Source organism: Cololabis saira, chromosome 14 (assembly GCF_033807715.1).
Source record: "Cololabis saira isolate AMF1-May2022 chromosome 14, fColSai1.1, whole genome shotgun sequence".
NCBI lineage: Eukaryota > Metazoa > Chordata > Actinopteri > Beloniformes > Belonidae > Cololabis > Cololabis saira.
The window spans coordinates 24,806,889-24,833,495 of record NC_084600.1 but is presented as its reverse complement, the minus strand read 5'-3'; the positions used below and the strand labels follow the sequence as shown (position 1 = coordinate 24,833,495).

At 42.8% G+C, this 26,607-nt stretch overlaps 1 protein-coding gene across 1 annotated transcript in view; it reads right to left on the bottom strand.

Moving 5' to 3' along the window:
- opcml (opioid binding protein/cell adhesion molecule-like) overlaps positions 1-25,956 on the bottom strand; it is a 564,503-nt gene extending 538,547 nt beyond the window's left edge. The window contains exon 1 of the mRNA XM_061740231.1: positions 25,670-25,956. Within this exon, the coding sequence (XP_061596215.1) occupies positions 25,670-25,730 (61 nt within the window). The 5' untranslated portion in view covers positions 25,731-25,956. The remainder of the gene's footprint in view (positions 1-25,669) is intronic.
- Between the last annotated feature and the right edge of the window lie 651 nt (positions 25,957-26,607).

Sequence of the window (26,607 nt, the reverse complement as noted above, 5' to 3'; positions counted from 1 at the left end):
AATGAATGAATGGTTTCAGCAACATGCAAAATGACATTCAGTTACTATAAAACGTGTCATGTGTCACACGGATGATAATAATGACCTCTGTGCGCGCTGCAGATGGCTAACACAAGTATCAATAGCCTCCTGGATGAAACTTGTAATCTAATAACACTAGATTTTTCTGTTTTTTATGATTTTTAAGTCTTTATCTATAAACAGATCAATACAATCTGTCTAAGCTGAAGTCAGAAAAAAAAACAATTTCATGGTGGAAAAATTGAGGAAATTAATCAATTACTTCAACAAAAGCTAATTAGGCTCAGGAGTTTGAATGCTTGGAGTTAGATGAGTTAGAATGGTTTGGGGCAATGGCATCAAGCCTGCATCAAGTATATTAATTAGACCCTCCAGAAAAACGCGGGCAGAAATCCTTTATTCCGCGGGCAGAAATCCTTTATTCCGCGGGCAGAAATCCTTTATTCCGCGGGCAAAAATCCTTTATTCCGCGGGCTAAAATCCTTGATTTTGCGGGCTAAAATCATTGATTATGCGATTAAATGTGCGGGTTTTTTATGTGCTTTTATGCGGTGACATTGCGGAATATGCTGGAAGTTGCGGATTCGGCGCTGAGCTCTTCCCTCTTAAATTCAGCGTGCTGTCTCGTCTGATCTGAGGTCGTAGAGAAAAAAAAAAGGAGAGCGCAGGTGGAGAGGAGAGGGGCGGGGGCGGCCCGGAGGCCGGCCGTCTCTCTCCCTCCAGCCCGCGGCTCAGTGCTCGGGTGATTGCCGGGCGCACCGGCGCGACGAGGGGGACGAGACAGAGCTCCGTCACCCATGGATGTATAACGCCGTCACCCCACGCGTCCGCCGCCAAGCGGTCAGCGCGGAGACCTGAGTCCACCGGCAGCCGCGCCCACCGCGCAAGCGGGGGCACTCTCTTTACCTCTCACCCCCGCGGGTGAGAGCTGCTGTTTGGGGGGTGGCGGTGAGGGGTGCGGAGGTCCCCGGGCGGGTCCCGCACGTCGCGACCGGGCGTCCCGACCTGTCACTCACAACACTCCCCCCTTTTTCCAAACTTTATGCGGCGATGATGCGGTGAAATCAAGCGAGCCCCGCATAATTCGCATATTCAGCGCGGACATATGCAATATTAACCCCAGTAAAAGTGATTTTTCTGCACCAGACATTGAAATCCACGGAAGGTCTGTAAATCCGCGGACAGCCGTGAAATCCGCGAAAAATTCCGCGATCACGGAATCGCGGATTCCTGGAGGGTCTAATTAATACTGGAAACACACTAATTAACAAGGAGGAAATGCAATTAACATTGCATGCAAGTTCAAGTCACATCTTTGGGAAATCAAATTAAAACAGCCAAATTCAACAAGGGATAAGTAATATAGACTAGTAGGCTGCTAGTAGGCAGTAGTCATTAAACAAAAAATGTAATGCATTAAAGCCCCACATCTTTACATGCAAATTGCTTGTCATACTTAATTGAGTGATGAAGGAGAGGAGAACACGAATATTCTGCCAATATCACAGCAGAATGCTTACTTAGCCACAACAAAGCGGAAACAACAACCATGAACAAAAAACATACAAAGGACCCCATGCACCCGCCAATAATCTAAATAAATATATCTTAAATTGGCATTTCTGGTAGGCTACAAATAAATGCAATATATTATCCAAACATTCTTTCACAAGCAGACCAGTATATATACACTTTACTTGCCTTCTGTATTTCCTAATATACTGAATACTCAGTGGCAAACGTGTTTCTTGTAGCTTCCAGGATTCAAGGGAGTTTTCTTTGGCATCAATTGTCTACTTTCGCAAAGATGCTGACAGTTCTTCCTGTGCAAAGCCCCACAACGGTGACGGTCACTTGAAGCTGTGAAGCTGCAGTTCATCATTCAAAGCTCTCAGGACATCAAGGTCCTGCCATATCAAGGAAACATTGTTCTTTCTATCTTCTGTCAGAAATTAACAAATAGGCTGTTCTTGCTCAATGATCCAATCAATCATCTGTTGTTTGGATTTCCAGTAGGTTGGGCAATCCTACTTCCTTAAAACAGCTGTTAGACCAGCCTTGCCAAAAATTACAGGCTAATTAGACTCCAAACAAAGATTATTAGTCCCTGTGGATCCAAATGACCTAATTTCATTGGGATATGGTCTTTGCTAAACTCACTTTTGTTAAACTATGCTTTTGCAGTACTAGCTCCTGTTGTCGCTGGTAGCTGTGCGAGGTGGCTGATATGATGGCCCTTTGTCTTTTTCTTCTGATCTGCCAGTACAGTTGTTATGGCAAGATTGAAATTATAGCCAAAGTAGTTGAGCCATGGCCAAATCAGCTGCCTCACTGCAGTTACAATGTTGGCTTGGTTATCTGTCAAAGTTTTCTCGACAGTTTAAGACCATTTAAGATCTCTAAACGTTTTTGAGGAAAGAGTAGTTTGGAGGTATTTTGAGTCTAGTACAGGTGTAACGATACACTAATCTCACAATACGGTACGATACTCGATTTTGAGGTCACGATAACGATACGATACAATATCATAGCAGTATTTTTTTAACAACCTTGAATGAGGAACATGACTGGAAAAAATTGTATTTTATCTGAAACACACAAAATACAAAACAATGCTGTGCATTTGCCCTATTCTTACAGTTTGTAATGCTTTCTAACTGTTTAAGTTTTAAAGAGAAAGCCAGGCCAACCATTTTCCACAAACTGAACTAAAAGTAAATGTCAGGTTTGCATTATGCATCTTCAGTTTCATACAAGTAAAAATATTTTGCCACAAACTGAATAGTTTCTCTCATGTATGATTTGACTTTTTTCTTTTCCAGAAATTTAACAACTAAAATTAAATAAATAAATAAAAGTAAATAAATACATACAATTTTACATCATAAAAAAGATTGATTCATGCTCACCTTATAAGTGTAAGAGGAGATTTATTTTTGTTAAGGTTATTTTGGTAATTCAGGGTTCATTATTTTATAAATATATTCTTTATATTCTGATGTAAATCAGGGACTATAATTACACTAGTCAGCTTATCTATAGTGATTAGTCTGTTTTAGATTGGGCGGAGTGATACGCCACAGTACGGCACTAGGTGCTGTGTTGATGTTCTAAAATCCTACACTGTTGAGCGGACATTAAAGTACACTCAAACTCGGAAGAAGTTGTCCCCGTGTTTATCCTACTCACGAACCGAAAAAGGTTTAATTTAATAAGGTAAGGCTTAACTCTACCTAGCCTTACATAAGTAAAGGTTCAGAGCTCAAAACTCTGCAAGAGTCCCGTGATCGGGACCGCAAAACAGTACTAGTTTCTTCTGAGCGGAGTAAGATTTTCGTCCGCGGGTCGAGGCGCGGTCAGCACGCGTTGTCGGATGCGCGGTTGGATGCGCGTTACTAGTCAACAAAATAGATTAATATTAATAACTCAATATCGCAATACAGTTTGTCACCTCCACGACAAGTATCGTGACGTTTTTTGTATGGCGAAGGTTCGTGGCACGATATATTGTTACACCCCTAGAGTCTAGCTTCCAGTTTTTTGAGATGAAGTGACAAGTCAATGACACGTAAGGGGTCATGTTTCTCGAGGACCCCATATCAGTTTTAATAGAGATTTGCTCCCATCACGGACACTTTTACTTCCTCACAAACATGTCTGTATAGGTCTGGTATTGTGTTTTGGGAAAACTGGGAGTAAGTATTTTCTTCAAGGGAACTTGTATTGAGGGTCTAATGTTTAAACCATCTTACAAAAAAAGTCTCTATTGTGTGAAAAGCCACCTTGCTTTCTGCTGTGTATTTGCTAATCACATTAGTACAGGCTTTTGAATCTAAGACTTTCCTTTTTGAATTTTGTAGCCATCACAGTGACTCCAGCCATTGCCAGCTGGTTGCTCTGCTTTTGAGTTGGCTTTATTGTCTGGATGCTGCTGGATGATAAACTTTGAGGTGAGTGTGCATATTTGACATGTTGCAGTTTCCAGAACACAGTTTTTCATAAAACTATAGCTTTACTACATATAGCAATTTTTCTTTCCTAATAATTTGGCAGTAGACCAAAATACTCCCAGACAGTGGCTGAGGCATTGGCCTTTTTGACTGATTCCATCACACCTCAATTTTGTAACAAGGCTACTCTTGACAGAAGCTTTACCCAACCGAGATAACCCCAAAGGCATAATGCAGAATCCCTAGTGAGATGAAGAAGAACCCACAAGTAACATCTATATGCAAGAAGCTTTTGAACAGGCTGAGTGTCCATTACAGAATGCCATGGATGAAGCTACTGCTCTACAAAAAACATGATGCCTCCGGATGTTTGTTAAAAAGTATTCTGGCAGTCCACAATGTAACTAGGAAAATGTTTTGTACACTGATGAAACAAATGTTAAATTATTCATGATGAAGACTCTGTCCTATGTATAGCATAACAGGGAAGCAGCTCACCAACATTAAAACATCATCACAGTGGTGAAGTATGGTCAGAGCTTCATGATTTGGGCTTCTATAGCTCCCAAAGGGACCAGACCATTCGCAATGGAGATTAGTCGAAGCTTGGTGATGCAGCACAACAAGGAGGCTGACGATGAATGTGAATCCATCATGGTATGGTATGAAAAAATCAAAATCCTCCTTTCTGCATACAGTGGTGGAACTTCCAATATACAATCACTGGTCACTTTATTAGGTAAACCTGGTATGCCAAATATATGTGCTGGTAAGTGTATTACACTGTATTTGCATGTTTTAAATTGCTGAACAAAATATATATATATTTGGGTTTTCTAAATTCTGTGACGGTAGTGGTGACGGTACCACTACAGCCACTGCAGTTTACCCGATAAAAGACCAGATAACTTCTGCAGTTTGTCACATTTTACTGCAAGGTTTCTGTAACTGAACTCTAGCTGACATCTGGTCCCCTGTGCTTTACTTCTTTTTCTTGCTTTTTTTGCTATTCATGTTGTATCTGCTGCATTTTGCTGTTCATCACAGAGATGGTTGATGCTGTTGACCTTCCATGCTGCTGTTCACACGAGGAACATTCATGTAATGACTCCTGTTTTTCTTTGTCTTCATGGTATCTTCGTTTCACATTTTGCTTGTTTTCTTTAATAAAATATCTACCAGCAGGATTGCTGATAGCATAGAGTCATTATACATTATACATACAGTTTAATTGCTTACATTTGACGTGTCCCAATAGAAAGTTGGAGGTGAACATATACTGGGCATTAGAAAGATGATGACAACCTGACCTCCCCCTCTCTGTTTTAACCGCATTAGTTACACCTACACGCACTCATCACCAGGGGGCAGGAGTGAGGTCTTCCTACACCCAAGTATCCCGCATTCAGCCTGGGGCGGGGGGACCATGGAACGGACTGAGAGCCAGACCCGAGTATGGGCTCATCGTGCTGCCTGGGGGGGGTGCTGGGCTGTGCCGGGCCTCCAGGGGGAGATGGGAGTGTTGAGAGAATGATTGTCCATGTCTTTGTCAGTTAGTGTATGTTGGTGTCTGTGACTGAGTGTCTGTTGTGTAGTCTGGGTTCGGGACTCTTTGTTATTGGGCGCTTGCAGCTGGGCACGCCTTTGGCTGTGGGGTTCCCGCTTTCATCGGGGTGGGTGTCGGGCCGCCGGCGTTGACTGTCGGGGTGGCCCTGTCTCTCTGGGCGGGCTGGCCTCTTGTCGGGTGGGGGTTGTAGGCGTGGAGGGCGTGGACCTCTTGGCCCCGCGATCGCCCCATGACAGTTGGCTGGTGCTTGGCTGAATCCTGGTCCGTCGCCGTGGGTTTCTTGGCTGCCTACTTCCATGGTCATGGGGTCTCCGCCCGGGGCTTCCCTCTGTAGCCTGGGAGGGGGTGGGGATTGCTGGCGGGGGGTTTCCTCCTGTCCCTCTTATGGTCCTCCGTGGGGCTGCTGGTGGCCTGGGTTCGGGTGTCTTCCTTGTCGATTTCTGGTCTCTCGGGTGGCGTGGCTGTGCCCTACCTCCTCCACTAGGCCTGTTTTGAAAAAATCGATTTTCCGATTCTAAATCGATTCCCATATTAATTCCTAAAAATCGATTTGTATGTCTAAAGATTAATCCCAGTAGTCACGTCATTTAATTCATGCATGCGTGTGGTGTGAAACTATTAAACAATGAACATGGCGTCAAAGAGTAGCGGTAGCGTTAACAAAGCGCCGGTTTTGAAAGCTCCCGAAATGCTTAAAAATTTGCGTAAAAGTTTTTTTTTTTTTCTTGGACTAAATTAACATATCTTTCGGGACAGTGCTCCAAGAGGGGTCACTATAAACTGGGGACACTCTGCGCTTCTCTGCCCCGTCGCCCTCATGAACAAAAAAAACATGTGAGAAACCACCTGAGAAACCAGCGCAGAGGCTACAGAACCACCGGATTACTTAGATGTGGGGTTTTAATACAAAATTTTTATTCCACCTATTACAGACGTTGCCTTTAAATTACGTGATTGTTAGCCTTTTTGTGTTGTAACATTTATGCTTTTCACTCTGCAAGTAATCCTCGCACGTATCCTTTCGTGTCCAGTCAATCATGTGCTGGCAAAACTTGCAGATCAATGAATCGCCAGACACGTTACACACGGATACATTTCATACACACTCCCAACTGTGCACAACCAGTGTTCAGTGCTTTGGATATTTCAGCTTAAATTTCAAAATGTTATATAAGTTCAATGAAGTTCATATCTATGTTTACTATAGCTTGTTTGGTTTCTTCTGTTATCGGACACACGGTTTATTTCTTAGTTATTTATGTCATACAAATAACTTTTTTAATTTTTTTGTTTATGCCCAAAAAAGGAATGTTTTGTTGGACACGAGAATAACTACTGCCATGTTTTTGACTTTAAATATGTTTAAAGGTTTAAAGGTTTTGTCTCAAGAACTAGCACACAGCAGTGACGTACATTTAGAACCACTATAAAATAAGTTATACTAATAGCTGAGTCATGAATTCATGAAGTCATGCATTCCCAACAGGGCCTTGTATCCCGAGGTAGCTGCTGATAAATGTCACACAGACATACTACTTAAGTACACAGCTGGGCTATCCTACCCAATGGGCAATGGATGGTAGACAATAAATTAATCAGGTTCATCAAATATTAACCTAATGGTTTAAAAAAATGATAGCTTTTCCTTATCAGTTTGTGTAGGAACTCTGTCATGAGTTGTTGCTTAACTCTGGGGGGAGTAGCTCCCTGAGCTCATGCAAACAGCGACATTGTCACAACCTCACAGTGAGTCCTTTCAGAAACAGTCGCCTGCCAGTTAACACAAGTAAAATCGTTTTGAAGGGCGTACAGAGTTCCTTTTTTAAAATGCATTACACTAGTGTGTTGGTACATGAGCACCCCGCTGGCACAGATCCAGTATTGTACCAAACTCGAGGCCTGGGTGTCAGTGAACTTCTCTGATGCTTCATCTCTTCTGGTTCATCGAGCTAGGGAGGATACTTTATACTTGAATGATGAGTTTGTAAAGTGTTTACAAATAAGTTTCTGATTATCCTTTGACCCCCCTGTGTTTTGAGGAAAGTTCAGGAAAGGACTCAAATGCAGACACATGATGTGTCTTCTCTGTGAAGGAAAATCATTTTATTGTCTTATCATTGACAAGTTCATGCTTGTATGTTACTTCTCAAAAACCATTGCATATAAGCATCCAAATCTAAAATGATCATGTACTGCACTTCTTAAGCCATAAAAAGTAATTCTAATATTAAATTACAGCGATTAATAAGGAGCATATAAAAGTTAAAAAGAAAAGAAAAGCAGGATAAGGTGAGCAGGAAAAAGTCACAAATTCTGACCTTGTCGTAAGATCAACATTTCTGACGACAATCAATGTTAAAAGTAATGCACATTGTACCTTGAGGTAAAGGAAGTGAATCTCAACAGTTTTGCCGTTAGTTATGTTAATAGCTACATGAGGGGTGGGTGTTGACATGCATGCACAAATATTGGGCTAAAACATTCAGAAATAAAGCCAGATTGTTCATGCGCTACATAGTACGAAAAAAATTGTACAAGGTGGTGAGAGCCACCAGGAATGTTTGCATCTTTCATGAAAACTTTTAGTTTCCAACTGACCAGTCTAACTATCAAAGTACCATATTTTTGCGACCATTAGGCGCATATAAACGTCTTTTTTTTTTTTTTTATGTACTGCGTGCCCAATGACGCAATGCGCCCATTGTATTATTGTAAGGCGGACGTAATTGAGGCCACCATGAGAACGTTAAAGGGGGAAGGGGGACGAGTGAATCACCCATGATTTGCAGACGTGTTAAAACCATCATCAGAAGTTAAAGGGGGAAGGGGGGCGTGTGAATCACCTGTGATTTGCGGATGTGTTAGAGACCATCATCAGAAGTTAAAGAGGGGTGTGTGAATTGCCCGTGATTGCCCGGCGGCGGGCTCCGTGGCGGAACACCTGGAGCGGACGGGGAGACTCGGCCTTGCTACCGAGAAGGAGACGCGGCTCCCGGGGGAGCTTCGCCGCGGAGGCAGGCCGGAAGGCCGGAGGAGCCGCTCGGTCGGTGGGCTCCGTCGTTTACTGTTGATGGATTGTAGATACGTGGGTTGACGTGTCTGCTGGGCTGGACTGTTGTTCGAGCTTTCGCAAAAGCCGGCATCATTTCCGAGGTGCTGCTCAGCGCGGCCAGAGCTACGGGCTCGTGCATGTCTCAGCGCTGATCATTTCTCCCGGTCTCAGTGCGATCAGGCTCGGATGAAGCCCGACACACTGAGTCCTGACAACTGTTGCATATTTGATTTAGCGCAGTTGTTTAGAAACAGAGGATGAAGATTTCGATGGGTTTGATTAATGTAATAACTTAAATAAAGTACAATCAAACTAAGTTTTGCTCCCGCTCTATTTTTAAATATGCACACTGTGTGTGTGTTGTTGTAAGGCGACGCTCCATGTGTGTGTAGACGGCGCCTTTTCGGTTGGTGCGCCGTGTGTGTGTTTTAAATACAGAAATGACACACAAAACTGAGGGTGCGCCTTTCCACACGGCGCGCCGTATGGTCGTCAAAATACGGTATATCCTGTAATGCAAAGAGCCACTACATCGGGAGCCAGTCAGAGCGGTCACATGACCAGCCTATGTTTGTGCTGCACCATCAATATTTTTACGTTGGCATACCACGTACCAACAACAGCCAAACCAGTATGCAGTAGTGTCGAATACACTGTAAGAGCAGTGCATATATGCAGTCTCAAGAAAGGTATCTGACCATGGCCACTGTCTAGAGCAGGTAAGATACAAAGTAAAAGAACAACAAGACAGAATGTCCTTTCAAATAGAGATTTTTCAAAATGCATTTTTCGGTCCATTTTGTCAATGCTATGGCAAGATTCATATCCATCTGCAACCATACTAGTGGATTGTTCATGTAGCTATATTAACAGAAATAAATGCAAACATATGTAAATTTGGTGTCAGTGTCGATTCTGTCTGTCTGGTAAGAATAATTTTAAACCAGAGCATGAAGAGATCAATGCATTTTCCTCAAGGGGAACCACATGCTTGCACACAAATTCTGAGGTGATGGTTAAGTGTGACTTGCACAGCTACCAGCAGGTGTTAGAAAAGCCTAATACTCGCAGCTTCTTTCTTTAATAAAATATTTCACCCTTCGGGGTAGTGGCAAATAAGGATTTGCGACACTTCTCCATTCTGCGTTTCTAACTGCAGAATCATGAAATACTTGGAGCTGAGTGTGTTTTTCTTTATATTTAACACAACAGGCATCTGTACATCTGCTCAGTCATGCAAATAGATGCATCTATCCATCCATCATCCACATCCACTTACTTCTATTCAGGGTCATGGAGATCTGCTGGAGCCTATCCAAGCTCACTTCAGGGAAAAGACAGAGGTACACCTTGGAGGTTGCCGGTCTATCACAGGTGCCAACATTCAGTTAATGTTAGAATGAAAAAACTGTCCTTGGCATGTTAGAACAGGCAGCCAGTTTGAACGCTTGACAAACTCCTTATTTGTTTGGGTTTCAATGCCAATGTGTCATAGTTAGTGTTATTTGTACCTTTAATAGTGGGGCATAAATCGTTTATTTAATTGTATTACATTTGGCTTTGCATTTCAGTAGAAGGGCTTAAAAGGGAACTATAATGAAAAACATGTTTTCTCTTGCTTTAACATATATAAAGTGGTCTCCCCTCAGCCTGACAACTCAGAGAAGGAGGAAAGCAACCAAATTCTACAGTGTCTTTACAGCCGCCCGGATGAGCCATCCAGTCTGATGTGGCTTCTACGAGCCGTTCAGATTCCCCGTCGTTACGTAACGACGGGAGCGATGCGTGAAACCACGCCCACAACTAACGGTGCGTCCGAAATGCCATACTAAACAGTATACTAAAAAGTATACTTAAGTTCGGCACACTTTTGAGTAAATATCAGTAGTATGCATTAATTCGGACGTACTACTCAGAGCGCGCACGTCACTTCCTGCCGTTGGGAGGAAGTGACGTGTCACAGCAGCAGTAGCAGCGCACCGCTCCACTTTTTCCCGTTTATCCTGGCCGAAACAAGATGACATTATATAATTTTATTATATACGAATATTATAATATTAATATTATATAATAATATTATAATAATATAGTATTATTATTATACTTAATATTATATTTATGACATATACGTATTACTTAGCAACCAAACACCGCTGCATTGCATTTTGGGAAGTTTCTGCTTAGCTAGTGTCCATCAATCCATACTAATACATTTCTCCGGAATGAGTATGGATAGCGCATACTATTGAGTACATACTAATGTTTCGAACACACTAAAAAATCTCACATACTGTTTTTGCATACTCATTAGGATGGAAGTATGCAATTTCAGACGCAGCCTAACTCTGGCCAGAACAACAACAACAACTCCGGCGGCCGGAGCTTCCGCCAGTGCCTCATTATTATAGCCGCCCTGCCCACTCAGAATCCCGCATTGATAATGAGGTTAGAGAATGGGACGCTAAAGACATGGCTCAGAGGCTGAATTTCGAATTTATTTAGCAAAAACAATCAAAAGCTTGTTTTTAAGACATTCAAGGCCTGTTTAAAATAGGTATTAGATGCCATAATAGGTCCCCTTTAAGCATTTCTTTCATGGTGCCAATTTTCTATTTTTCTTTTTTTCTTTTGATGCCGATTCTGATACCAGGGCTTTGAGCACTGGCAGGTACTGAAAACTGTGATCCAATACCATTGTTATTTTTTTTATTTCTTACAGACACAAATATGTAAAAAAGGAATAAAAAGTTATTTGTATTTATTACATTTGTGGCCCTTTTGCACTGGTCCTGCTTCACCTCGGTTCTACCCGCCACGGCCCCGTCTTGCTTTTTTGCACTAGGGCTGAGACGGGTAGAGCCGCTCCAAGCCGATACTATTTCTGTAACCATTCGAGCGAGGTTCTATCCGGGCTGAGCCGGGACTATTTCTGAGGTCACCACCCTCCTCGCCACCGATTGGTCGGGGGGCGGGCCGTCATCAAACTACAGGCCCCTGATTGGTCGGGGGGCGGGGCCGTCAAACGTTTGAATCAGGAAGCGGGAGTCAGCGCGACTCGCGGCTCGCAGCAATTTTATTATAAAGCGCAAAACGTCTGTTTGGTGATCCAACTCTGAGGTGCAGATGTTCATAAACCTGGTGGCTGACGAGAGAATTAAAAAAAGGATGTAGACGGGCTGTTTTACTCTCAGCCGCTCGCGGCTCCAGCTGATTTCTCATCAGCGCCGACATGAACAAAGCGGTTGCGCAATCGAGTACGTCACAGCAGCTTCACCCCCCCCCCCCCACTTCTCCCCTGGCTGTGGAAAAACAAAGGGGGACAAACGGGGACAAACGGGTAGAGGCGGGTAGAGGCGTGACGAGCCGAGTCGGGCTCAGTAAGTCCTAGTGCAAAAGTGCCATTGGACACATTGAGGGTCCAAATGTCCGAAAGATGTTTGGACTTCCTTTAGCTGACATGAGAATGATCAGTCATTAATCAGTCAAGCTGGCATTAATGTGCATTTTCAGAGATGTTTTTCAAACCTGGGGAAACTAAACCTCAGTTTCAGATGTTCAACTACACAGAAAAAGCCAACATTTTTAATAACCAACTGGTGCTGTCAATCAAGGACAAAGAATTCAACACTTTAGAGGAAGCGCCACTTTCAAATCTTGCTAGCTCTAGGAAGTTGCATAGAATAACTTTAAATGTGTTATTTTTAACATCGTTTCTACCACCCTGAAAGCCACGGCCTAGCAGAACAAACATATCACAATTTTCCCGGTGGGCTATGCCAGTCTAAAATAACACCATATTGCCAACATATTCCTACCATGGCAGTGGTCAAAAAGGCACAGCAGTGCATTTCCTAAGGAGACTTTAGGAGACACAACATGAATGGGAAGCTGCAGGTGCCCCTTCATAGATCGCCCATCAAGAGACATGTCTCATACTAGTCTATTTTGAACACACTAGTAGTACTAGTACATAATGCCAACGAGTTGATTAGTTGGATAGAAAGTGCATGCGCAACTTAAAGAAAAGTCTCTTGGCGCCATGGCCCGAAACCGAACAGGAAGTCGGCCATTTTGAATTAATCGTGTAATTTTGGCGCAATTTATGCAATTTCTTCGGCCGTTAATGCGGCCCAAACCGTGACGTGCACCCAGATGTGTTATACATCAAAATGTGCGCCTCGATCCTGCATCGATGCGCATTACTTTTCTCAGTCAAAAGTGTTACCGTGGCGACGCGAGACGCCAAAAAGCGCGCCCCCCCTTCATTTGATAGTTCCTACTTTCTGCCATAACTTTTGAATGGTGTGACATAAATGGCGCTTTTGCATTAGTACCGCCTTAGCCCGGCTCGGCTCGTCGCGGCTCTACCCGTTTGTCCCCCTGTGTTTTTCCACAGCCAGGGGAGAAGTGGGGGGGTTGGGGTGAAGCGGCTGTGACGTACTCGATTGCGCAACACCTTTGTTCGTGTCGGCGCTGATGAGAAATCAGCTGGAGCCGCGAGCGGCTGAGAAAAAAACAGCCCGTCTACATCCCTTTTTTAATTCTCTCGTCAGCCCCCAGGTTTATGAACATCTGCACCTCAGAGTTGGATCACCAAACAGACGTTTGCGCTGTATTTTAAAATTGCTGCGAGCCGCAGCTCTCGCGCTGACTCCCGCTTCCTGATTCAAACGTTTGACTACCCCGCCCCCCGACCAATCAGAGGCGTGTAGGGTGATGACGGCCCCGCCCCCCGACCAATCAGTGGCGCGGAGGGTGGTGACGTCAGAAATAGTCCCTGCTCAGCCCTGATTAGAACCTCGCTGAAATGGTTACAGAAATAGTATCGGCTTGGAGCGGATCTGCCCGCCTCAGCCCCTAGTGCAAAAGCGCAAAACGGGGCCGTGGCGGGTAGAACCGAGTTAAGGCGGTACTAATGCAAAAGCGCCTTAAGAGTCATGGGTGGTGTCATAGGACTTAGTTTTGAGTCCTTGATCTTTATGGGTGAAAATTGCATGCGCGGGGGCCCGTTCATCGCTGCTTGCAGCTTTAATTAGGGCCCGAGCACTTACAGTGTGAAGGCCCTATTGTATCTGTAGGAGTTCTCGTCGTTGTTTTTATTTTTCTTCCGACGAAATGAGGGCCTTTTTGCCCCCCTAAACGTGCCCCAAAAGTCACCAAATTTTGCATGCAAGCCAGGCCTGGCGAAAAATGTGATATTTAATGGTTAGCATTAATGTGCGTGGCCTAATGGCTCAACAGCGCCCCCTAGAAAACTTCGTGCCTCAAGCCCCACAATACGGTTTGACGTAAATGAACGAAAATTGGTACACACATGTATCATGTCGCAACTTAAAGAAAAGTCTCTTGGCGCCATGACCGAAACCGAACAGGAAGTTGGCCGTTTTGAATTAATCGTATAATTTTGGCGCAATTTATGCCATTCCTTCGGCCGCTTCTTCGACCGAACCGTAACGTGCACCCAGGTTTTCTCAGTCAAAAGTGTTACCGTGGCGACGATAGACGCCAAAAAGCGCGCCCCCCTTCATCTGATTGGTCCATATTTGATAGTCCCTACTTTTTGCAATAACTTTTGAATGGTTTAACAAAGACTTGTGGGTGGTGTCATCGGACTCGGTTTTGAGTCAATTCAATTCAATTCAATTTTATTTATATAGCATCTCATACAACAGATGTTGTCTCTAGACGCTTTCCAGAGATCCAGAACATGAACATAAACATAAACCCCCATGGGTTTGGTGTGGAATTTTACAAAGCGTATTCCAACCTTATTACCCCACATTTAGTTAATGTTTATAATGATTCTTTTGTCTGTGGTAAACTGCCTCCAACCCTATCTGAGGTCAATATTTCCCTTTTACTGAAAAAGGATAAAGATCCTGTGGAATGCAGCAGCTACAGACCTATCTTGCTTCTGAACGTGGACCAAAAGATTCTGGCAAAGGTCCTAGCCACACGTTTGCAAATAGCCCTGCCTGGCCTGATTTCTCTGGACCAGACAGGCTTTATGGCTGGGAGGAATTTGTCATTTAACACCAGACGACTACTTAACGTTATCGACTCCCCCAACCCTATCCTACCGGAAGTAATCATCTCGTTAGATGCAGAGAAGGCGTTCGACAGGGTTGAGTGGGAGTACCTGTACTACGTTCTTTCAAAGTTTGGCTTCGACTCTTGATTTCATTGCATGGATTAGGCTACTTTACAACTCCCCCACTGCTCATGTCCTTGCTAATGGTGTACGATCGCCCCCCTTTGCCCTTTGCCGGGGCACTAGACAGGGATGCCCTCTCTCTCCCCTCCTATTTACTTTAGCCGTGGAACCTTTAGCCATCTGGCTTCAAGAGGAGAGGGGAGTTGAGGGCATTACCAGGAACGGCGTCACCCATAAATTGTCCCTTTACGCAGACGATTTGCTGTTATACGTTATACGTCTATACCAGTCATCACGGACATTTTAACCCAATTCGGTAGATACTCGGGGTACAAGCTTAATTTTGATAAAAGTGAGCTCCTTCCCATAAACTGCCTATCTAGGAAGATATCTCCGTCCTTGTTTCCATTCAGAGTCGTCTCTAGAGGTTTTCGATATTTAGGAGTCTTTGTTACGGCTTCCTATGGCGACCTTTTCAACTATAACTTCCGCCCTCTCTTTGATAAGTGCAAAGTCGATATATCTCGTTGGTCATCCCTCCCTCTTTCCTTAACTGGTAGAGTTAACCTTATAAAGATTGTGATTCTCCCAAAGTTCCTCTACCTGTTCCAACATATTCCAGTTTTTATGAAAAAATCTTTTTTTCATCAGCTAGACCAGATGGTAAGTTCATTTCTCTGGTCTAATAAGCCTCCCCGCATAAAGAAGACTACTTTGCAGCTCCCCAAAAAGCTAGGTGGTCTAGCGTTACCCAACCTTATCCAGTGTTATTGGGCATGTAACATTAACAAGTTGGGCTACTGGATCGACAACAGGGTTGAAACGCTTCCCTCATGGGCCCAGATTGAGCTACGATCTTCGCAGTTCACACTGCAGTCCCTTCTCACCACGCGACTCCCTCTCAAGATTCATAATATTTTGCAGAACCATGTCGTAGCCAACTCATTGAAGATCTGGACCCAGTTTCGGAAACATTATGGCTTGAATGAGCCCTCATCCCTAGCCCCGATCTTTAAAAAGCATATGTTTCTGCCATCGATGTCTGACCCTACATTTCGCGTCTGGCTAGACAAGGGCCTACTAACAGTCAAGGACCTTTATAAAGAACGCGTTTTCACTGATTTTGGGGAGCTTGCAACCAGGTTTAATGTGCCCCATTCCCACTTTTTTCGCTTCCCCCAAGTCAAGCACTTTGTCCAAACCACCTACCCCCAATTTCCTAATCTTCCACCCGGTCACTGATTGAATCCCTGCTCATCCTCAAACCTACTCAGAGACGTTCTACCTCTATAATTTACAGCTCCATTGACTCCATTAACCCCAATCCACTGGCTCGCCTCAAGCAGACCTGGGAAGAGGAAATAGGTGTGTTGATCTCAGATGATCAGTGGGACCAAATTCTTGAGCTAGTTCACTCGTCCTTCATATGCGCTAGGCACGGCTTAGTACAATGTAAGATCCTCTTCAGAGTGCATTACACAAATGCTCGGCTCGCAAAAATGTACCCAAACACCAGTGACAGCTGCAACAGGTGTAAGCAGCCATCAGCTAATCATACCCACATGTTTTGGTCCTGCCCAAGTCTTAAGGACTTTTGGCATCACATCTTTGATACACTCTCATCAGTGTTGGACATGGAGCTTAGCCCCAACCTATCGTAGCCCTGTTTGGTGTTTCCTCGTCTATAACATTTAACTTTCCATCGACGAAGCGAAGGGTCCTGGCCTTTACGTCTTTACTAGCCAGACGTCTTATACTGTTCAAATGGAAACACGTTCTCCCTCCATCTGACAACAGCTGGCTCAAGGAGGTCTTGACTCATATTAAACTTGAAAAGATCAGATTCTCACTTTCAAGCTCCGGTAAAGCCTTTGACAAAACCTGGCAGCCTTTCTTAGATTGTTTAAATAGGACTACAATTCACCCTGAAAATAACTGAAAAGGAAATAATTAGAAATTAAGGGACCAGATACGTCCCCCCACCCCTGGCTGTCTTTTTTTTTTTCATATATATAAGTTCCTTGGTTTTCACAGTTGTCCTTATTTTTAATTTTATTCCTCATCTCATTGAGCTACTTATCTATTCATTATTTCTTTTGTTTTATTTTCGATTTGGGTAGAGTGGGTGGGTAGGGAGGGTTGACAGATAATACGGGATTGTTGGAAGCCGTTCTGGCTTATGTTAGGATTTCTGTTGTTTATTACCCTTGTAGCACCTTTTATTTAATTGCCAACAGAAATGCTTTGCCACTTTGAATTGTTTATCGAATTATGTTTACTGTTTCTATATGTGGACTGGAAAATAAAAAAAACAAATAAAAAGATTTGAAAAAAAAAAAAAAACATAAACCCCCGAGCAATGATTACATAAACAATGGCAGGTAAAAATTCCCATAGTGGGAGAAAAGCCTTAAAGTTATTCTATGCAACTTCCTAGAGCTAGCAAGATTTGAAAGTGGCGCTTCCTCTAAGCCCCGCCCCCCCCGCCCCCACCCACGAGTGCTCCGTCCAAAGCCACGCCCCCACAAACACGAACGCGCATACGATTATTAAACATTTTGGACAGCACATTTACAGCAAAACTACCCCATGTCTCATTCACCTGTAAGCGAGGCCGGTTTTAGGGGGGCAGGGGGGGCTGTGCCATCCTGGAGAGCGCCGGGGGCGGAGCGCTGCCGTGCGCTGCAGGCTCTAAAGCCACGGCTACGCCGTAGCCTACGGCGTACCCTACGGTGTCTACGCCGTAGCCTACGGCGTAGCCTACGGCGTAGCTGCGGCAACAGAGCCTGCACGGCACCGCAGCGCGCTGCCGTGCCGTGCACCGGCGCTCTGCGCTCTCGCCGTGAGACGCCTACATCCCCACGGACCCCATTCAGCTTCCGAGCCGGAGCTGCTGCGGCTTTTCACGGCTGCGGCTGTTCACGTGTCCCCGCGGGCTGCTGCTGCTGCAGAGGCTGCTGCTGGGCAGAGAGCAGCAGCAGCAGCAGCAGCGGACTAACGGCTCCCGCTCCCCGGTCACACACAGCGGGGACCGAGCTGCTCTGGAAATAACTACACAATATCTATATACTGGGGTCCATGGCAGAGGGGAGGGAGGGGGGTTACACTGGGACACTGTGAGCCCAGGAGGACCCGTGGGAAGTGAACATGGGGGGGCTGGAAGCGAGTGCGCGCATGGGACAGGGCGGGAGGGCGTGGTTTAAAATGAAGACATCTGATTGCTTCTTTCCCTTCCTGGACCTGGACCAATCCGTATCATTCGAACCAAATGGGGGGGGCTTAGAGGTGCCTCTTTCAAAATTATTGCTAGCTCAGGGAGAATCAGGGAGAATGCCTTTAAGCCAAGCAGTGGCAAGGAAAAACTCCCCTTTAGGAGGGAGCCGAGGGGGGGGTGGGGGGGCGGTTGCAGGCAGGCGGAAGCAGCAACGGGATGATCGGGGGGGTGGCGCGTCAGCAGCACATAGCAGACATCCACGTAGGCAGGTGGAAGCAGCAACGGGATGACCGGGGATGGGGGGGGGGGGGGCCGGGACCGCAGGCCAGAACGCATCTCCCGAGGCTCCGGCCTGCAAACATGCACAAAAGAGAAAAAAGGGGGGGCCGGCACAAAAAAACTACAGCAACGATGGACAAGTCCTTGAACATAATTGGTGCAAATTAGCCCCGCCCCTTCTTCTGATTGGTCGATATTTGATAGTCCGTATTTTCTGTTAGAACTTTTGAATGGTTTGATATAGAGAGTCGTGGGTGGTGTCATCCGCTAAATGTCCAGGCCTGAAGACATCTACATGCAAGTCATACAAGCGCTTCCACTGCAGTATGCCTGAACGTGCACAAGGGTGCGAGGGCCCGTTCATCGCTGCTTGCAGCTTTAATTCTATTTAATGTGCTAATTATTCCAATTGTGTACACAATTCGCATTTGATTTAATGCCGATTAATAAAGAACGGCCTAGCTAAGGAACCCGGCAGATAGCATTGGACTGAATCTTCACTTCTTTAGAGTCCCCAGCTTGAGAAAAGATGAGGTGACAGTGGAGAGGAAAACAGGTAGTTAATGGGGCTAAAATACTTTTAACAGAACCAGACTCAGGGAGGGTGGTCATCGTCCTCGAGCTTTTTTCCCTTTTTCTCCAGTTGTGCAAATCTGACTTGGGTGTGTACAGCTTCACCTGCAGCTATGGCTTTAGGAGCGGCACTAGTTATTAAATACTAAGAGGAAAAAGTATGCTTAGAGCTGCACACAGACAGGTTATAAGCTTTCTGACAGAATGTACAGAGCTTACTCGCACCACCAAACATTTCACTGGCACTTTCAGTTCGATTCAATTTTATTTATATAGCGTCTATTACAAGACAAGTTGTCTGTAGGCAGTTTCCAAAGAACCAAAACATGACCTCTGAGCAATTATTACATAAACAATGACAGGTCAAAACTGCCCTAGTGGGAGAAAAACCTTAAGCCAAACAGGGGCTTGTCAATTTACTGTAATAATGAATTTAAGTCTTCCTACAAAGTATGCAGCAAAGATACCACAAGAGTTAATGTCACAAAGCCTACATCCACCAGCATGTTCAGTCTTGTAGATGGATGCGTGTATGGCTTTTTTTTTTTCATATGGGGTTCTTCATTTTACTTTGTCCTTCATAATAACTTTCTCCGTTATGTGTAATTCGTGTTATTATTTACAGCTACCATATTTATTTGTTCTGAATTCATTTAACCACCAGTGTTTATGCTGCTTAGCCAAAAGTAAATTGTGCTTTTTAACAGTGGTAAAGTCAATGAAGAATGTACAAATGTACACAACCTGAAACCTGACATGTAAACATACATGCTGCTCGGCACCCAGACTCTGGAACTCCCTCCCCCCAAACATAAAACAAATACACTCCATCACCACATTCAAAACACAACTCAAAACCCACCTGTTCAAACTTGCCCATTCACTATAACCGGACATCACGCACTACTTCCCACCAGTTTGTTTGTCTACTGTTATATTATTTGTCTTGTTGCTTGTATGGATGTTTATTGTATTTTTTAATTGTATTTCTTGTGTTTTTATTCTGTAAGGTGACCTTGGGTGTTGTGAAAGGCGCCTCCAAATAAAATGAATTATTATTATTATTATTATTATTATACATGACTATACATGCAAGAAATGGGTATGTCACGGAAAAATATCTATGTCCAAAAAAAATTCAAAAGGGAATTATAAATACGGAGTGACTATTTGCACCAGGGTACAAATAGCAAGCCCCCACTAGCTGAGCTATTCACACTCTGTTGACATATGAAAACAAATGTGTTGCCCATGTGCATCAGCGTGTCTGCAAAAGAATGCGCTTTTTCACTTGCCCATGCGCATGTGCACCACTCTAAAATTGGAACCATGTCAAACAATAGAGCCAGGCAAATGTCTGCTCTCACATTTTTGTATGAACACTTTTTGCTCTGATGTCATTGTAAGATATTTTGAAGAGATTAAATTAAGTTTATCAAAAGTGGTGTGAATACCTGTCAATCACTGTTGAGCTGCTTGTAGGTTTGAAGCATGGGGTATTTAACCTACAATAGAATACATTAATATTGGTAGCAGGGTGTAAATAGCCTACGCATCAGTACTTGCACCCGGGTGTAAATAGCCTAAGCCTTATAAATATTGAATATATTGGACATATTGTTGATAATTAACATCCATGCAGGTACATAATTTGTCTAATGTTTTTTTTTTTGCCAAATAAACCTAGCCATATCTAAGATGCTTGTTATGGATTTTTCTTGGAAAAATATTACCAAGTAACTTACAAGTATCTTTTTTATGTGACATGGTGCAGTGATAATTTGGACAAGGAGGATGATTGAGGTAGCTGCCCATTTACAGCTGCTGCTTCAGCAGATTTTAAAAGGGCTATCCCTTACTAGGATCAGATTTTCAGCATTAGAATAAAAGTTTCAGTCATCTCCAACTGAGTTTTGTATACTGTTTACTAACTAATCCAGCTTTGAGTGGTTTCAAATGGGGGTTTTTGATTGAGACATGATCTGTGGTTGTCTCGGTGTTCTAAAAAGTACAGTGCAATGGTCCTTTTTTTTCCTGCTGCCAAATTAGATGCTAACTTCCGCACTGTAGGAGGAACTCTCACATGATGCCGAAAACATACTAGACAAACTAAACATCCTCCAGCATGTGAAACTAATGATAACAAGTGTAATATCCAAGAAAGACCCTTCATTAGCTGTTCCACAGCAATCTTAACCTTCGTCTGGTGTTAGGGTCGCCACCGACCCGTTCTTAGGTTTTAAATTCATAAAACTACCACAAAAATCTGTTTATTGCATCAAGGCTTTTTGACTTTGTCAGGAATCTCTATTTCAACAAAATAATATCAAAAAAATTTTTGTCACTAAATTATAAAATGCTCTGGTTGAAATTGTTACCTTTGTGGGGTTAGGGTCGGTTTCGACCCGGTTATAAAATAAGCTTATAAAGCAATAATTAGAGCCAAAACTGAAATCATAAGTGCACTGTCAGACAGCCAGCTCATCTTCCAGTCATGTGAGCTTCAGTGGATTCTCATTTTGGATTTTAGTTTTCCAGTTTACCTGCACATAAACAAAAGCAAATAAAGTCGGGCATGTCCAGCCATGTAGGTCAATTCACTCATTTCACTTGCAGAGTGCACATCTCCAGTTTGCAGCATGCAAAGATGAGAAGAAGATTTACAGTAAGCCAAGTTCTGGACTATATTTTTGGTGAAAATGATAGAGACGACAATGAGCAGCCTAGTGATGCAGAAGAGCAGGATTCTGAGGAGGAAGACGATGTGGAGTATCATCCAGAAGATACTGACACATCTGGTGAGTCTGACGAGGAGGTCACTGGTGCTGAAGCTTCTTCTGCTGAAAAATTCAAGTCCCAAAATGGAAAGATACTTTGGAGCTCAGTACCTCATGATGTACATGGCAGGGTAGCTGCGGAAAATGTCATCAAAAAGACCCCTGGAATCACAAGGTTTGCTGTGACAAGAGTCAGTGATATCAAAACATGTTTTATTTATGCCATTGTCAATAAAAAGAGTCATAATTGCTATGACAAACCTTGAAAGGGAAAAAAGTCCATGGCGACATGTGGAAAGACATGGATGAGGAATGCCTGGATGCTTATATTGGTGTTCTTCTTCTTGCTGGAGTGTACAGATGCAACAATGAATCCACTGATCTCTGGGATGCATCGACAGGCAGAAATATTTTCTGGGCAACAATGTCACTTACGACCTTTCGAATGATATCACGAGTCCTCAGATTTGACAACAGGAATACCTGAGCAAGATCTGACAAGCTTGCCCCCATCAGGGATGTCTGGAAGAAATGGGTGCAGCTCCTTCCACTGATGTTCAACCCAGGGCCAGAGGTGACAGTGGATGAACGTCTTCTCCCTTTCCCAGAAAAATGCCCCTTCCGGTAATACATACCCCATAAGCCAGGGAAGTACGGCATAAAAATCTGGGCAGCCTGCAATGCCAAAAACAGCTACAGATTTACACAGGCAAAGCTGCGAGTGGCATCCCTGAGAAGAACCAAGGAAAACGTGTCGTCCTTGATTTGACTACTGGCCTGCAGGCTCACAATATCACTTGTGACAATTTTTTAAAGTTCTATTGCTGAAAAAATACTTTTGTTCCATTTCCTTGAGGTAAATGTATATGGGTCGAAATTGACCCATAACACCATAGATGTTATTATAGTTAATAATATTAAAATGAAAAAATAAATGAAACAAATTTATTTAAGAGATGTGTTCTAATACCCCTCAGTAATAGCCAGGTAACACAACAACCTTTTATTTATTCATATGATTCTCTTGAGGCTCATTTTACCAGTTTTTTAAATTTAAATCAAGGGCTATACTGACAAAAAAAGGCCCAGAGTTCCCACACCAAAAATATTAAAACCAATATTTTCATGGATAAGGAAGCCTAACAATGTAACCAAGAGATGAGAAACAAATTGGATGATGGATAATTGCTTTTAGTGTATTTTAGAGATGATTTAAAACACGGGTCAAAACCGACCCGTTAACATCGGAGATGGTAACAGAAAGCTAACACCAGACAAAGGTTAAATAACGGCTGATGTCTTCTGAACCCACAGAGAAGCCAGTGGAGCTAAAAATGATGGCTCCTGCTGTGACTGGCATCTAGTGACAGCACGCCACAAGCAATGGGAAATAAACTTTCCTTGGGTGACTAAGGCTATGGATGAGCTGACCCCACTCTTGCCCCCTGCCAACTGCCCCAATCTATTGGGTCGTTATGACTAATGCTGTCAGCTTGTTGTAGGTTTATTATAATTTCAAATTTTTACAAATGATCCAAAATATTTGTTTTTCTCCCAGAAATGTTGTTTGAAGGCAGATCACATTAGATATGTAACAAGTCTGACATATATATCATTGTCACTTCTATCTTCGAATATTACGAGCTACAGTATACTGCTGACACTAGCAGGAGTTCTACATTTCTGTATGTGGCTGCAATGTATCCACAGGTCTCATCAGAGGGATCTATCACAAAACCAGGATAGCGGTATAAATCGGGATTTTCCGGATCTCCTGGCTGAATTAAGCCCGGATTCAGAACGAGTAGCACTTACCACGGCGATATAACCTGTGCTGTTAGCCTGCTCCAGACCTGTGCATATTCAGTAGTGGAATGATGTTTGTTATGGATTTTTCATGGAAAAAGATTACCAAGTCACTATTTCTTTTATGTGACGTTTCTATGGGGGGGTTAGAGTCAATGGCTGCCGCCCCCCTGGATCCCTTCTAAAACAGGCCTCCCTTTATTTATGTCAAGGGCAAGCTTTTCTGCTGGTGTGGATTCTGGGGATGGTGGGCCACCCCATGCGTGACACTAGAGCCTTTTTTTTTAGCAACTAAAATAAATATGGAGATGAATGTGAGCAGGCACCTTCAAAGTCAAAACAAGTCATTTGTAGATTGTAGTCTACATTTTTTCCAGATACTTACCAGTCTGCAAAATCTTATTTTTAATCTTGACTTGTTGCTAAGTCTTCTTTGGTCCAGTCATGTTCGTATTGTATAAATATTGATAAGATGTGAAACGAAAAAGAGTAAAATTAACTCCTTCTTTTTTTTTTTTTAAGATGCTACGGTTGGTGGACAGGAAATGGGTATAGTGAGAGAGCCCTCAGGTCTAAGTGTGAGTCTATCCATTGACTGCTCATCATCTTAGGACATCATCTGGTTTTTCCTCTTCAGCTGACCTGGGACCAGAGTTTTATCTACTGAACTACGAAACCAGGTACTGCTTTGCTTTGTTTATTTGCTCAGAGTGAAGCGGCCATTAAGTTTTGGGTCTCACCGCTCGCAAGCTTCACTCAGGCCTGCAACTTTACGGTTTTAGAGCTAGATAAGGTCGTGGGTGAGTGTGTTTGATTGGCGAGCGGGCCCCTCGCATAGAGTTTAGGATTCATAGTGAAAAATTAATGCAGTTTTATGTGTTTTATTGTGTATCTTGTCAAATGCTTTAAGTTACCTGTTCAGTAAATTAAAAGTTAACCTTTTAACATACACTTTGGTTATTTGGTTTAGTTTAAAGGAGTGCTTGAGTGTGTGTGAGTTGACCAAAGTGTGCATTGAAAGGAAATTAAGAGATAATTAAGTGTGTTGGAGGGTACATTGGATTTAAAGATCAGCTATTTCAAAAGTAGTTAACATTTATCAGTCTTTTAATGCTACATATAAGAATCTAGGAGGCCCTAGTACCGAGGGTAAAGGTGAGCTACAACATGATTAACATGTTTTATTTTTATTTTTTTCGACATATGAAGCTAAAGATAAAAGGGGTGGACATCTACTTCCAAGCCTGCTCTAAGATGAGTTTACATCCCTTTCCAAACTTGTGCAGATTGACTGTTTTTCTTCAGAGATCGAGAGACATGACATCAGCAGATGCTTCTTGTGAACAGCAAAATTCAAATATTTGAATGTCTCATCAATTAAAGTAGCTCTAACAACACCTCCGAACTCACTCCAGGGGTTTACAACTCACTGACTCTGACGTAGATGTAGATTTGATCAGATTTTATGTTAAATCAAAACCAGTTGATTTCAGTGTTTCACTACATTTGCAATTATAATAATTATAATTATAATATTATAATAATATATACTCCAAGTAAGAGCATGCATTTTCTTTCTTATGGAATTAAGTTTCTGGTTATTTCAGGTCATCAGGCTTCCCCATGCAATCAGAGAGAAACTCAGTCAAAACTACTTATTCCACAAAACCACAAAGTTAAAATGCATTGTATTAAAGAAATAATGGAATTGCAGAAAGAAAGAAACCTCAACTCCAAAAAAAAGTCTCCCCATGTCATATCAATACCAATGGTTGCTCATTTTTTAGATAAACCTTTCAATGCCACTGATTTTTTTTCATACATTTAAAGATGAATCTGCATCTCTTTTAATTGGCAGCTTGTAGAAACTGATCTTTGCAATAATTCTTGGAAAACAGCTTTAGACCAACACAAGATATGGCAGTATGCATTTTGAATTCACCCAAAACTTAAATTAAGATCATAACTTTTGAAGCAACTCCAGGCAACCAGGGCTAGATATCAGGCTCAATATTGGTCTTTTTTGGTAGAATTTATTGCATGACAGCCAAGAGAGCTTTCCCATTAACTTAAAACCACTCGTCTTTGGACTTCCCAAAAGAAGCCTCAGGTGGTCTCACTGACACCACAGTTGCAGAGAAAGCGTTTAAGAAAGCAAGAGATCGTTGGGTTGCCTCAACAATGTACAACCCTGAAGTCACAGAGAGGAAGACAAGAGGATGGAAACCGATGCGCAATGAAAGAGACATGAGAATAAAAAAAAAGAAAAGACTTACCTGGAAACACAAGCACAGCGTAAACCGACGACAGGATGATGAAGCACACCGAGGTACACATGTTTCCACACTATTAATTCTAATTTGCCTGTTTGATTTATAGATGTGTTTGTGTATCTTCCCGACAGATGGGCTTTCAGAGATCTGTCCCCTTTCCTTTCCTCTGACAGTCAGTGTGCACAGCTTCTAATCCCTGCTGGCAGGTTAGTGAAAAGCTTTTCAGACTATCAGCAGTAGGAGATCACTGCTCTAACACACAAGAATACGACTCCTTTCTCAGTGTCCGATCTCCCTCTAACATGCACTACAGCAGGGACCCGTACTCTGCAGGATGCAGGGGGTTGCGGAGAGAGGGGGGCAGCCTCTGCTCAGCCTCATTGGCTGATGTTTCTGCCGTTCACCCAGGAACAGTTCTAGCTCTGTTTTTTTCCTCTCTCTTTCTCTTTTTTCCAACTGCTTTGAATCTTCAGCCCTTATTTCTTTCCCCTGCACTCTGACAGAATGAGAACGAGATTAACAAGATAATCATACAAATTCTACAAACCCATCTGAAAAAAGTTGGCATGATATGGACTTTCACAATTTTGCAAAGTGCTCAAAACCCTTATGAAATGTTCCTGGTGTAAATGATCAAATGATAAAGATCTTTAGGTGTTATTTTGTCCAATTTATCCTGCATATAAGTTTTAGGGTAGAATGTCAAGTTAAAATAAAAGTTTCTTTCTTTGCACGTTAAGATAAAGAATTGACCTATATTATATTAAATTATACAGTGTGTATATATATATATATATATATATATATATGTTAATATATATATATATATATGTTAATATATATATATATATATATATATATATATATATATATATATATATATATATATATATATATATATATATATATATATATATATATATATATTAGGGATGCACAAT